The sequence below is a fragment of the Haemaphysalis longicornis genome, unplaced genomic scaffold (assembly GCF_048455015.1).
Source record: "Haemaphysalis longicornis isolate Haplotype H1 unplaced genomic scaffold, Haemaphysalis longicornis Haplotype H1 scaffold_8, whole genome shotgun sequence".
Classification (NCBI taxonomy): domain Eukaryota; kingdom Metazoa; phylum Arthropoda; class Arachnida; order Ixodida; family Ixodidae; genus Haemaphysalis; species Haemaphysalis longicornis.
Genome location: NW_027526445.1, coordinates 163,509,642 through 163,521,866, shown reverse-complemented (window position 1 = coordinate 163,521,866; position 12,225 = coordinate 163,509,642). Strand labels below are relative to the sequence as shown.

Genomic DNA, 12,225 nt, shown 5'->3' with positions numbered 1-12,225 from the left:
AGCTCGTCCATTAGGCTCGCTTACACACCACGGCAAGATTCTCAGTGACTGGGGACGCGAGGTCACACTCCTTGCTCAGCGAGTATTAGCTCCCTGTGAAGACTTTGGCGTGCCTGTCTCCCGTTTGTTAGCCCGTGATAAGCGCACGTCGCCGGGCAAGTCTTTTGGGCGAGCTGTAGATGGCCACACAAGGAAAAGTTAAAAGGGGGGCGATTTTACGTCGATATTATTTGTGGTAGATTACTTATGAATGCGGAAAACTCTGAGGAAGAAACATTGACTGAACGTTTTGCATTTAACAACATTTATTTGGCTTGCGACGTTTTTGCCACAAAAGAAGAAACGGAAACCGACAGCCTTTGATGAATGACTTCTGCACACTGTACTGTCCAAGATTCAGGACGAAGGTAAAAACTGACCAAATCGAGTTTTTTTTTTCCTTAATTATTTACGTTGTGTCATAATAACCGCAGTGCGTAATCACGGTCATATTGCGTCATAGTACAGTGCATAGGCTTCGATGCTGTAAGTAAGTAGAAATTAAAAAAAAATATGCGGTAGAGCCGGTCCTGTTTTTTAAAACGAGTAAACAACTATGGAACGTAAGCGCCGTAGAGGAAAGAAAACGTCGCTTGAAGAACCTTTATGTCTAATTTTTTTGTGACCAGGTAGATGCTGAAGCTTGGCGCGCAATACCTAGTGCAATGCACTGTTTACAGCGACGCACAAAATAAACTGTACTATTCACCCATTGTCCCGCGTCTCGACACGCACAGAGGAATGTATGAGGGCAACAGAGGCAGATTTAAGAAACCCGCCAAACACTCTACACTAAATTACCTGCAATGACCTGTAACAGCTCTCCCCTAAACTAGCTCCAAAGTTCTCGGACGAGGCTCCATTAGGTACAAGGCACACCTATGTCATGGGGCGTTGACGTAAGAAAGTTTCAGCATGGCTGCGAATAGCTGTTGCCCGAGTGCCCTGGTCACGACATATTGTGACCGGGGACGCTCGGCTCGGATTCGTGAGAGTTGTCGTGCAGGCAGTCGTGGCGAACGACGACGGTGCAATGCCGCTGCCCGAAGAAACTCGCGCGTCGCCGCTGGGCCCGCCAAGGCGTGGGTTGGCGGTGCAGGAGACTGGAACAAACGCCTCGTCGGCCATCTCACACCCAGGCTTGCGTATCGACGTCGGTGTCGAGGCTGCGTCCCCTCTGGCTTGGCCGATTTGGAACCTTGTCCAGTCGTGCATCTCCTGTCTGAATCTCTCCCCCCGCCCTTCTTTAACTAAAATGAAATAAACTCTTCAGCCTATCTCGACAGTTCTACACACAGAACACAAATAAGCCGGAATGGGAGTAAATGGCTTGTGTCATAACTCAGTACCAATTCGGAGTTTTCAAAACTCCTTCCAATGGGAGTTTCGCCTTACTCCCATTATTTCGGCAGTTTTTTCAGTAGCATATGGGAGTTTCATTTTACTGCCACTACAATGGGAGTTTCCAGGGGTACCATTGGGAGTGTATTGTTTCCTCCAACTGGGAGTTTTCAGGGGGCGCATTGGGAGCAGTGTTGACCTGCATTCGAGGTTTTTTTTTGTGTGTGTGTTTTTGTGTGCGCTGCAGTGGAATTTATTACTGCATTTGGGAGTTCTTAATAAGGGCACAGGCCGCATTTTTATTTTTCGTTGGGGATCACGTAATTTCTAGTCTTTTTCCGCTTCAAACGTTGAATGGCGAAACGTGAAAAGTTTGTTTTCTGCACAGTCATTTTATTGCATCAAAATTACATAATTACGATATACGTGTGAACACGTTAATAAGACAATAAAAACACTGAATCAACAAAACACCTACATCGAGAACACAAGGTATCTTGGTAAGAACTTTATCTACTACAACACTCCTGAACGAAAAAAATTTAAGCCATTTGCAAACAATGAGGTCAGCATGTCGTCGGTGCACTGTTTGCTTGCACCTGCCTCCCAAACGCTGACGTTGCCGCACCCCCTGGCACGTTCTTCTGGAAGCCACAGCAGCACATTCATTAGAGGGATAGCAAAACGCTTTAAATCTGCGGTAACAAATACATAAGCATATTGGGCATCTGACCTAAAAAAAAAAAAAAAAAGAAACGGCACTGTACAGACGCTGAACTTGTCACTCTTGTGTCCAACTTTCCGTAATGTCTGAATGTTTGTTTAAAGCTACGCAAAATTGCACTTCTGTCCGAGACACCTGCGCTCACTAGTTCGCCAAAACGAAGTGTTCTGCTGTTCAAAAAGGTGCGTGATCCTTGTGGCGACCAACTTCTCAAAATGCTTCCTTTCCCTCTTTTCCTTGCGTGTAGTGTTCTGGGAACGAGCTTCAGGTTTTACCCCCCGCACTGCCCCTCTCTCCCCTCACCGAAAGTTAAGGAAAAATTTCGGTCGGTGTGACGCCTGCGCGTGCCCCCCTTCAAAAAAAAAAAAGCAGTCGTCTGTCGACTCTACAGAATGCTCCCTCGAATGGCGTTTGCTGGTTATAGTTACACGCGCCTAGCGTACGGAGAGCTCCCACGGGGCCCCGACCTTCTCCCTTTCCAGTGAAAGCAATTAATCGCCGGAGGCACGCGGCAGTCACCCTCCTCGTAGCAGGCGCGGCTGGCACCACACCTACTTCTCAATAAAAGCGGCCGCCCTGCGACGTTCACACTAAACTTTTTACACCCTTTTGGGCCGAAAAGGGTGTAAAAATCTTGTCCCATGGCTAACACCCTTAAAAGGTGTTTTGGCAAAAAAAAGGTGTACGGATGAAAAAAGGGTGATGAGCTCAACACCTTTAAAAAAGGGTGTTGAGGATGCTCAACACCCTAAAAAAAGGGTGTGGAGTCTCACACCCTTGTTTTGAGGTGATGGCATGCGCAGAGGCAATGTCAAACGGCGGAGCGCGCAGCATTCAACACAAACAGCCAATAAGTACAAGTTACAGTTGGAGCACGGGATGCAAGCGGTACAGGGAGTGCATACTTACTTAGCAATACATGTGCTGTTCTTGCTTTTATACCCAGCAGAGGAAAGCCCCCAGATGGAGTCGGTGGGCTTGTCGCAAAAAACTGATATTTTAGCGCTAATTTTGGAAGTATGGATTTTACTACGAGACAATACAAATCAACACGTGGATTTGCAAAAACTTTTTAGTTACGCGGTAGTTTTTCTGATCCGTAACTTAAATAATTCTATTAAATATCATACAAATCTTCCCTGCCACCTCAACACCCTTCAAAAAGGGTGTTCATTATTTCAACACCATTTTTCCCAGAAGGGTGTAAAGCTACAAATTAGGGTGTTCGAAACTAAGAAACAGGGCGTAAAGAAAAAAAAGGTGTGAGAAAAGACCGCCAACGAAGAAAAAATGTAGAGAGACCTCCAATTTTGGAGGCATTTTGTGCATGTTTACACGGGTGGACTGAACATTCTCTACAAGCGGGCGGGGGGGGGGGTTGTGCCTCACGATGTTTACAGCATAATGAATTGGTATAATTTATTACCAGTGAAGCTATTTAAGCTTCATGAGGTAGTTTCGGCAACATTAGCAAAAACATACAAAGAAAAAACTGGGGCGCCTGTAAAGGGTGCACCACCGCAGATAGGGTATTATGACAGTGAAGTCGGCTTTCGAGCTTGTTAGAGTGTGAGCACAATGGCGTATGCGTATCCGCACCTCTTACTGTACCATTTCAAAGGTACTAGTCTTTTTTGGATTCTAAAAGGTAAAAAAAATTCGGGCAGCTTGCAATAGTGGTGCAAAACTAGAGAAACAGCAACGCTGGGGGCCGACCTACCTTGTTTCCCTCTTGGATCTCCTGGAAATGGGGAGGGGGGGGGGGAGGAGGCGGGCACACTGGAACAGCCTTGTAAAATCTGGTTAAATTTGGCCTCATCCCTGAGCGGTCATCCTGGCTTAGCAAGAACATTGTAAACCTTAGCAAACATAACAAAACCTAGCAACACCGGAAGAAACTAGGTCGACCCCCAGCTCCGCTGTTCTTTTTTTGCAAGTGAACACCTATTTCACACCGTTTCAACAACCTACAGAAAGCCAAGCGTGTTGCAGTTCGTAAACATCCTTTTCGCCACACGACTACAGTCTTCTTAATTTTGAAGGTTCAAATTGGTGTTTCACGGGCCAAAGCTAAACTTGGGGCATGAGGTGCACCCAATAAGGAAACGAGCGATCATTGCATAAGAGCAATTATTTTTTTTTGTTGCGTTTGGAAATTTCTTGCGAGTAGAGGAGTATATGAGGGGATGTCTTCTTCTTTACAGTGCTATTATGCATCTGAACATGGCCTTATTCAATGAACAGCTGAACACCTTTTCCACACCCTTTCAACACCCTAAAAAAAACCAAGGGTGTTGAAGTTGATCAACACCCTTATTTTCAAACAAAAAGGGCGTAGAGCTAGAAAAAGGGTGTTGAGACTCAAGAAAAAGGGTGTAAAGGCCTCCCAACACCCTTTTTCCACCTATGCTACGCCCTTTTTGGCTAAAAGGGTGTAAAAAAGTTTAGTGTGTTTGACCGGCCAACTTCACCCTCGCTTGCCAGTAAGCCACAGACACAGCCTAACAAAAACACCTAACAGCCGTCCAGAGTTCGGACAGTTTTCATTCTGCTTGCGAGTGTGAACCAGTGAGTGTTCTGCTCGAGACCCGCGCAAATACGCATTGCTTTCACACCGTTCGGCCTCCCCAATGACGTTCCGGGCATGGTGCCGTCTTTCACGCACAACGCTCACCTCCAGTGGCGGAGAATCGCCCGTGCAGTGGCGCGGGAAACACGTTGAGTTTATTTGACGCTAGAAGGGGCACAAGTCTCCCAAAATGCTGCGTACAATAAAAAAACGTGAAAATCTTACCTTCAACCACCTCGCAGAGGCACAACCGCGTTCTTTTTAACGAGCCACTCTCAGCGATCACTGCATTTAGGCCTCGCGTCGGCTCGCTGGCGTATTCCGTCGGCTCGAAGGTCGGTGACACGGAGGCGACGTTGCAGTCCGTCGCACGTCAGTCCAGGCTGGTTCCACAATGTTCGCAACGAGCTTCGGTTGTTGGGAAGCACTTCACATCCGTTCGTCCGGCCGCAAGTTCACACTGGCAATAAATTTTCGGGGACGCTGGAGCTCACACGACACACGACACCAACTGGCAGCCATTTTGTAAGGACGCGTAGAGGAGGAAGGGGTGAAGGAGGAGGAGAAGGAAATGGAGGTGGCGTGGGAGTTTTTAATACTCCCATTAGGACAAACGCAGTAATCACAGCCAGATACTGCGTTTTGTGAAGAGGTACAACCGTGGTAAATGCGCTTATTTACGACGGCTTGTGGCCCCCGGTGTAAACTGGCAGTTTTTCCACCTTCATACTACCACACGTGGGAGCAGGCCGCCTGTCGTGAGGAGTTTAAAAGACCTATTCCAGCCAACAAACTCCCATTCAGGCTAACTTGTGTTTTGTGTGTACATTGGCTATACTGGCTGTCTGTCCTGCTTCTTTTGAGGAGCGTTTTACGATTGATCGTGCCGTTGGAGCCACAATTAAATTTTTTTTCGTCTGCCGCTTCTTTAATAACACCGTCAGGCGGGCTAGTTGGTACTCAGAATTCATGCTGAATTTTTGCGCAGCGTAAGACTAGGACAGACAGTGTCCCTTGTCCCTTCGTGTCCCTTCGTCCCTTCGGTCTTCGTGTCCCTTGTTCTGTCTGTCCTAGTCTTACGCTGCGCAAAAATTCAGCATGAATGCCGCTTCTTTCCTGACGACATTCTGTTCAGGGGGGGGAAGGGGGTGTACCCATCAAGTGCGCGATCATCGCGTACCCATTCGCGTGGTACTCACTAAGCCTTTTCTGCACTCGCCGATGAGCGCGGGCGCCACCGAAGTCCACGGAGAAAAATGCGTACGTCAATGCCTCCAGTGGAGAATGACGTCATGTTGCCCAAACTGGCTGCGTACAGGCGGCTGCGCTGTCAATGGTCTATACTTTCCGGCTTTCCGTGGGTGCTGCGAGGGCAGGTGGCAATGGTGTCGCGACTATGGACGATTGTTTCGCTAAGCTGCTCAAACAACCCCTCTCTCATTGGCAATTTGGCAAAGAAGGGAGGAACTACGCCTCCTCCTCTACCACACCGGTGTTCTCCCAAACATGCGTAGATGACGTCTTTTGCCCTCCATGCGCGCACTCTTGCAAGTCAGGGTCACCATCGGAATAGCGCCGCCTTTAGGGAGTTGTCCACCGTGACTGGCTGCACTTATTATTATTACTAGCTGCATTTCTGGCACAACACAGCTGGCCTGCATAGTAGCGCTAGCACAACACAGTAGCAGTACTACTTAACATGGTTATAGCAGCAGATGATTTGTAAACGCAACTTTAGTTTTTTTTTTTTTTTTTTGTCGTGAACAGTTTTGTGTTGCAATGTTCAATTATCTTAGGTGCTCGAATCATTTGTCCAAGGCTGTTTGGGTGGCTGCGGCTTTCTGAAGCCTTAAAAATTAAATTTCACACAGTATTCCCAGTACATACAAGCGCGTTTTCAGGCAAATCTGGGTGGGGCTGGGCTGCCGTATAATTCTCGTGTTCATTATTCAGCAAGCGTATTGCGCGCTGAGCCGTAGGAATTTGAAAATATACGTCGCAGAAAATAAAAGCCAGTATGTATCATCCATCAGACGGTTTTCACTGCTGCCGGCAGCCCGCGCGTTACGCTATGATGACTGCGTGTGTCAGGAAACAGACCAGCCCTTCTCCATTGAGCATTCATGACGATTCGGCTAGAACCTAGTTAACTATTGTTGAGTGTCGTTTGTATTAGAAGGGCCAGGTGTTGTTACCAATACCGAAAATCAGCCTGCGTGCTAGAGTGACGGCAGAAACAACGGCAGGAATGTCAAAACAACGCTGTGCGACTTAATAATAAGGCCAAAGGTGATCGCTAAGAGACTTTCCGCCAGCAGCAAGCCAAACGGAATGTGATACATGCCGGGAATCGGTATGCGAATTGAAGAGACTCAAGTGGTATGCTTTCAAAAAGAAGAACTCTTAATGACTGTAATCAATACTTAACGCAGACGGCCTGGGTAGACCATTGAGACGTTTTGGGGTAGAGGGGGATTGGTGGTCTCTTTCGTTTGTGCATTTGGTCCCCTTCTCTGACAGTCACTTATGATGTACACGTGGGGGTAGCTCTTCAGCGATATGTCGCGCTTGAGTAGAAAAGACTCCGCTTCTTACAACGATATTTCCACGGTGTTCAGCATGTTCGCTACCAGTACCTTAGGCTTCCCTGCATTTCCAGCACCGCCGGCCCATCAAGCTTCCCAGGACGCAATGGCCTCCAGTTTTGGACGATTTCGAACCCTCCGAATAAGTATTTACGCAAGAACTACGCACACACAGACCAACAATCACTTTGGTGATGGTAATAAAATTTTTAATATTCAGCTCACAACTCACATACCTCGACAATACTGCATAAGTATAGTCGAAGCTGTTCACATATTTCTATCCTGCTCCTTCTATCACGCTTGCAGTTGTCGACCGAAAGAGTTTAGGAGAATCCGCAAACCCATAAAATTAAAATTGCTTATATTTCAAGTGCGGAATAATAATTGAAACGTAATGCAAAAATATGTCTTCCAGAAAAACTGAAAAACTTGTCCCGTAAAAATTGTCCCGTAAATAATGTCGTGAAAAAACTGAAAAAAAGAGGTGGATGCACGGAAGTACCGCATATAGTACAGCACAAGGGCAGACAAGAAATAAGTCATTCCAAAAGTCAGGATGTCACCATGACGCAATCACGATCACGGCTCCAGCTGCTGCTATGAGCGTTGCCAATTGCGAAGGCAGTGTCCTCGTTGCTGGGCTGCTGAACTTGAACGAGCGGTAAACCAGCCGATTGTCCAATGGCTGAAGGTTGCGCAGGTTCCCCGCGATGGTGTACTTGCAATCCTTGATCATAGTGTACAGGTTATTTCTCAGCTTTATAAGCTGCAAGCAATCAAAGGGGAAAGAGAGAAAGAGAACTTAATACACGCCGTGCGTTTTAATGCGTTTCAGATCTACATTGTACAGACCCCAAAATGGAATTGACAGACCGCACGTGAGAAACATTTCTAAGTACCTATTACCGCCGTGGAAAATTAGGGCCGGTTTTCCTTAGAAGTATGACTCCTGTGCTACTTGATAGAAGGCCAAAAACACCCACCACACGCTACCCCTTCCCCGCAATCACTGCTCTTCGACCACTCCCTGCTAAGAAGCGCTACTAGCCTTCGGGAAAACTCTCGATGGAAAGAAGGCTTATGGATTTATGGGAATAGAGAACCACTCCTACAAGAACACTGTAATAGTCTTAAAGGGACCCTGCAACACATTTTTCAACTTTTTCTAAATTAAATGCTTGCACAACGTAGTCAACCAACACACCCCGTACTTAGAATACGAGGTCGCAAAGTACCTCAGCCAAAAAATGACTGTTCTATGTCCATCAGATACCTTGGAAACTCGCTCAAAAAATGTTTCTCTCTTTCGCGGCCTTGACGTTCTTCGACGGCCCAAATTACATCACTGAGGCCATGTAGCGGCTGTTGTCCGGTTTTCCTTCAGTTGCAGCAATGAACGCTTTTCGATAGCAACTTTAAAAATAAAGCCACAAAAACAAAGCACAAACGGAAGGCGTATCTGGTACGACGAGCAAATCACGCAGTGCTGCTCGTGCTGGCGCTGACTGTAGCTTTCGCAGTGCTTTCAAACCCAAAGGAAACAGTGAAAGCGTATACCAAAAATGTTGCAGGGTCCCTTTAACAATAGTGTTTTGTCTCTCTCTCTTCACACCTCCCATTAATACTAGTTTAACCGTTATGTCTTGCTGCCGGAAGATACCAGCGGACGGACACATTGCTCCGGGAGTTTCTCTAGGGATGACTACACCCAAAACGAAATATTAAAGTTGTCCTCAGATCAACCACACTGTCGGTATGTGCTTACAACATCGATTGCTGACATGGAAGTGGCTAGAGCGTGAATACTTTACGCGCGATTTCTCTCGGCCGTACCACTCATGCATAAGGGTGCTAAAATGTGCTTGCCTGCTGCTCGCCAATGTCCACGGGGTTGCTGAACACCACGACCAGAATGTTGCTGGTGCATGGCGGAAAGGTGAGCGAGCCCTGGTACGCGTAATACTCGAGCGTGGTGTTCGGGAGGAAGTTGGCCATGGGCATGGCCATCTCGCTGGTGTTGCCTCGGAAAGTCATGTGACGGGTGGCGTTGATGAACGCGTCCAACAGCGGGTTTGACTGAGCCCGCTTCTGCGGAAGAAAGACGAACAAAAGAGATTGATTGATTGATTGATTGATTGATTGATTGATTGATTGATTGATTGATTGATTGATTGATTGATTGATTGATTGATTGATTGATTGATTGATTGATTGGTTGGTTGGTTGGTTGGTTGGTTGGTTGGTTGGTTGGTTGGTTGGTTGGTTGGTTGATTGATTGATTGATTGATTGATTGAGTGATTGGTCGATCGATTGATTGATTGGGACGTTTAACCCGCCGACGCTTCCCAGGCGATGAGCCCCCCCCCCCTGGGTAAGGTTCCGGATTAATTTTGACCACCTGGGGATCTCTATCGTGCACTAAAATCTCGAAGACACGGGTGTTTTTGCTTTCCCCCTCCATCAGAACAGCGGCTGCTGCAGCCGGGAATCGAACCCGCGTCCTTGGGCTCAGCAGCACAAGGCCTTGGCCACTCAGCCACCACGGCGGTTTACAAAAGAGAAACACAATTCAAAACACGTTGAAAGGTGTTTCCGAAAACATTATTGTCACCTTGCTTTTTTAATGCGTAGCATTCTTTCCCGAGTACCCCCAAAGCCAGGAAAGTGTAGCGCCCTGCATTTCCCCAGTAATGCAGATTTCGCGGAAGTTCCAGATATAATCGTTATAATAACGAAAATGGAGATAATTGATCGAACGAAATTTAGAAAAACTAAGCAACTAAGAACAATATTAAGCAATTACGGAACATTTTAAACAGTATAGCGCCGTGCATTTCCACAATAAAGCAGATTTCTCGAATATTCCACTTCGAATCGTTATAATAACGTAAATGGAGAGAATTGGTGGGACAGGATTTAGTAAAACTGAAACCTTTGGCTGTAAAAACTCACACTCCAGACAACTACGAATTAGCAGACAATTCTCTGAATTTCTGCAGAGTTTTTTTTTTTCTTTTTGTTATCGATGTATGCTACTTTTTCTAATACTGCACCCGCTTTGGCAGCCTAGGGACGCGACGTCCCCTTACAGGTGCCCGCCTCTTGTCCTATTCTGAGGGAGTACCGCAACAGTTATTAATTGGCCTGCTCGGTCACCTCGTGCAGTCTGCACGTGCGTAGAGATAGCGGGAACAAGAGAGAGCAGGTATCGTCTGGGCATAATAAAAACGACAGATTTACTATTAGTCTACACCACGAACATGATAATCGCGCAACTACATTACCAACGCACATCTAGATGATATGGGCACTGGTGATGCCGCCCTACCAGCATAACATGTGCCAGAAGAAAAACGCGTGTTCCAGATGTTATGAACGCTGCTTACTTCTACGTGACCACAAATTAACTACAGTTAAACATAGATGTCAAGAACCTCTATGTAACGAATTTCTGTAATGAATGAAGTTTTTTTTAATTCTCCATTGTCAGACCCATTGAAACCCATGCTTTTGCGTTCTCTACGTAACCAAGGCGTTGCAATGGTTAACATGGATGTAACAAATTCCCTACGCTGATAAGCTATTGTTTTTTCCACTTTTTCAGAGAAATCGTCTCGAAAAATTCATTAATTGAACCCATTTTCTCGCACTGCAAACTACAGTGCATTTTCAGGAGCGAGTGCGGTGTCGATCAGGTGCTAGGTCTGTCTGTCAGCGTGTAGTCGTGAGTCTCCACTGCTATGTGGGGTGTCGGTTCGACGGTGATGATTTCTGTTACCAGAAAACGAAAATTTTGGTCTTTCCCAGACAAGCTCAAAATTTAAAATGCAGGCTCAGCCGGCGAGAAAGAAGAACGCCGCCGCCCGGTACAGCATCCCAGCTAGCATCCTCTCACCGATTTTGACTGCGCAAAAGAGTATTAAGTTCACGAAAACGCGTCTTTTCAGCATATCTTTGGTCATTGAAACGAATGAGAGCACCGGCAAATGTCAAAAGCAAAAGTTATAGTACTCAAGTTACGTTTGGGAATACGTGGGTGAGTGACCTTGCTTCCTTGCAGTGCCGTGTTTAGTGACTGAGTTCGTCGGAAAGCACCTGGCGAAAATAACGCAGTTTTTCGCAGTCAAGAAAATCCTTCAAGGGTGAGTTCACCGTCACTCATTTCTAGCATTTTGGTTCCGCTTCTACTTCGGTCACGCGAGCCTTTACCCAAAACCTGCATGTAACGAAAAATTGCGATTTTTTAAAAACTTCGTTATATCCTGGTTGAACTGTACCATAGGCTCTCTCGAGGCTCTTACCAAGCCGAGGGTCAGGCTATCTGCCCTAGGTATAACTTACATAAGACAAACAAATGTTTAGCGGACACCAGGTATACAAATTTGTAAAAAGGCTATTGACTACCACAACAGCATCCTAAAGCAAATCGAAGCAAGAGTGCCAAAAAAGAAAATTTATTGCGGGAAAAAGCAGACATAACACAAACTCGGTAAATGTCAAAAGCTCAGCTTGATTCTCTACCGAAAAGCACGCGATGCATTGTCGACACATGAGTGCAGCTTATACAAAAACAAAAATTTGTTAAGGGGATCCCAAGACGGTGAAAGGAGGTGCATTAATTTCTCGAACAGAATCGTAATATAAATCCAAGCCAGAAATGTGGATAGATAGAACAAACGTTATTGGCAGGCACCTGGCACAGCGGTATAAAGCGATGATACGCAGGGAAATGAAGGCATGAATTTTGTGCTTCGCCCATTGTCGAATGCCAAAAAAAGGGATCCCAGAGAAAACAGAGGTTTTGGCTCACATCGAAGGAGCACAGCCAGTATCCTGTGCTTCTGACATGGAGCGTAGACGGGAGTATACATTCCAAAAGCCTCGATATCAGTGTTCTCCCCAACCAGGTGCTTCAAGACAAGGAGGACTTCCAACTCGCATTTGGGAGGTGACGACTGGATGG

General features: G+C 46.4%; 1 protein-coding gene across 1 annotated transcript in view; it reads right to left on the bottom strand.

Annotated features, from left to right (window-relative positions):
- Positions 1-7,820: 7,820 nt before the first annotated feature.
- Positions 7,821-12,225, bottom strand: part of LOC144148560 (carbonic anhydrase 1-like) — a 36,147-nt gene continuing 31,742 nt past the window's right edge. Inside the window, exons 7-8 of the mRNA XM_077680078.1 lie at positions 9,128-9,349; positions 7,821-8,027 (exon numbers count right to left, since the gene is read on the bottom strand). Of these exons, the coding sequence (XP_077536204.1) occupies positions 7,821-8,027; positions 9,128-9,349 (429 nt within the window). The remainder of the gene's footprint in view (positions 8,028-9,127; positions 9,350-12,225) is intronic.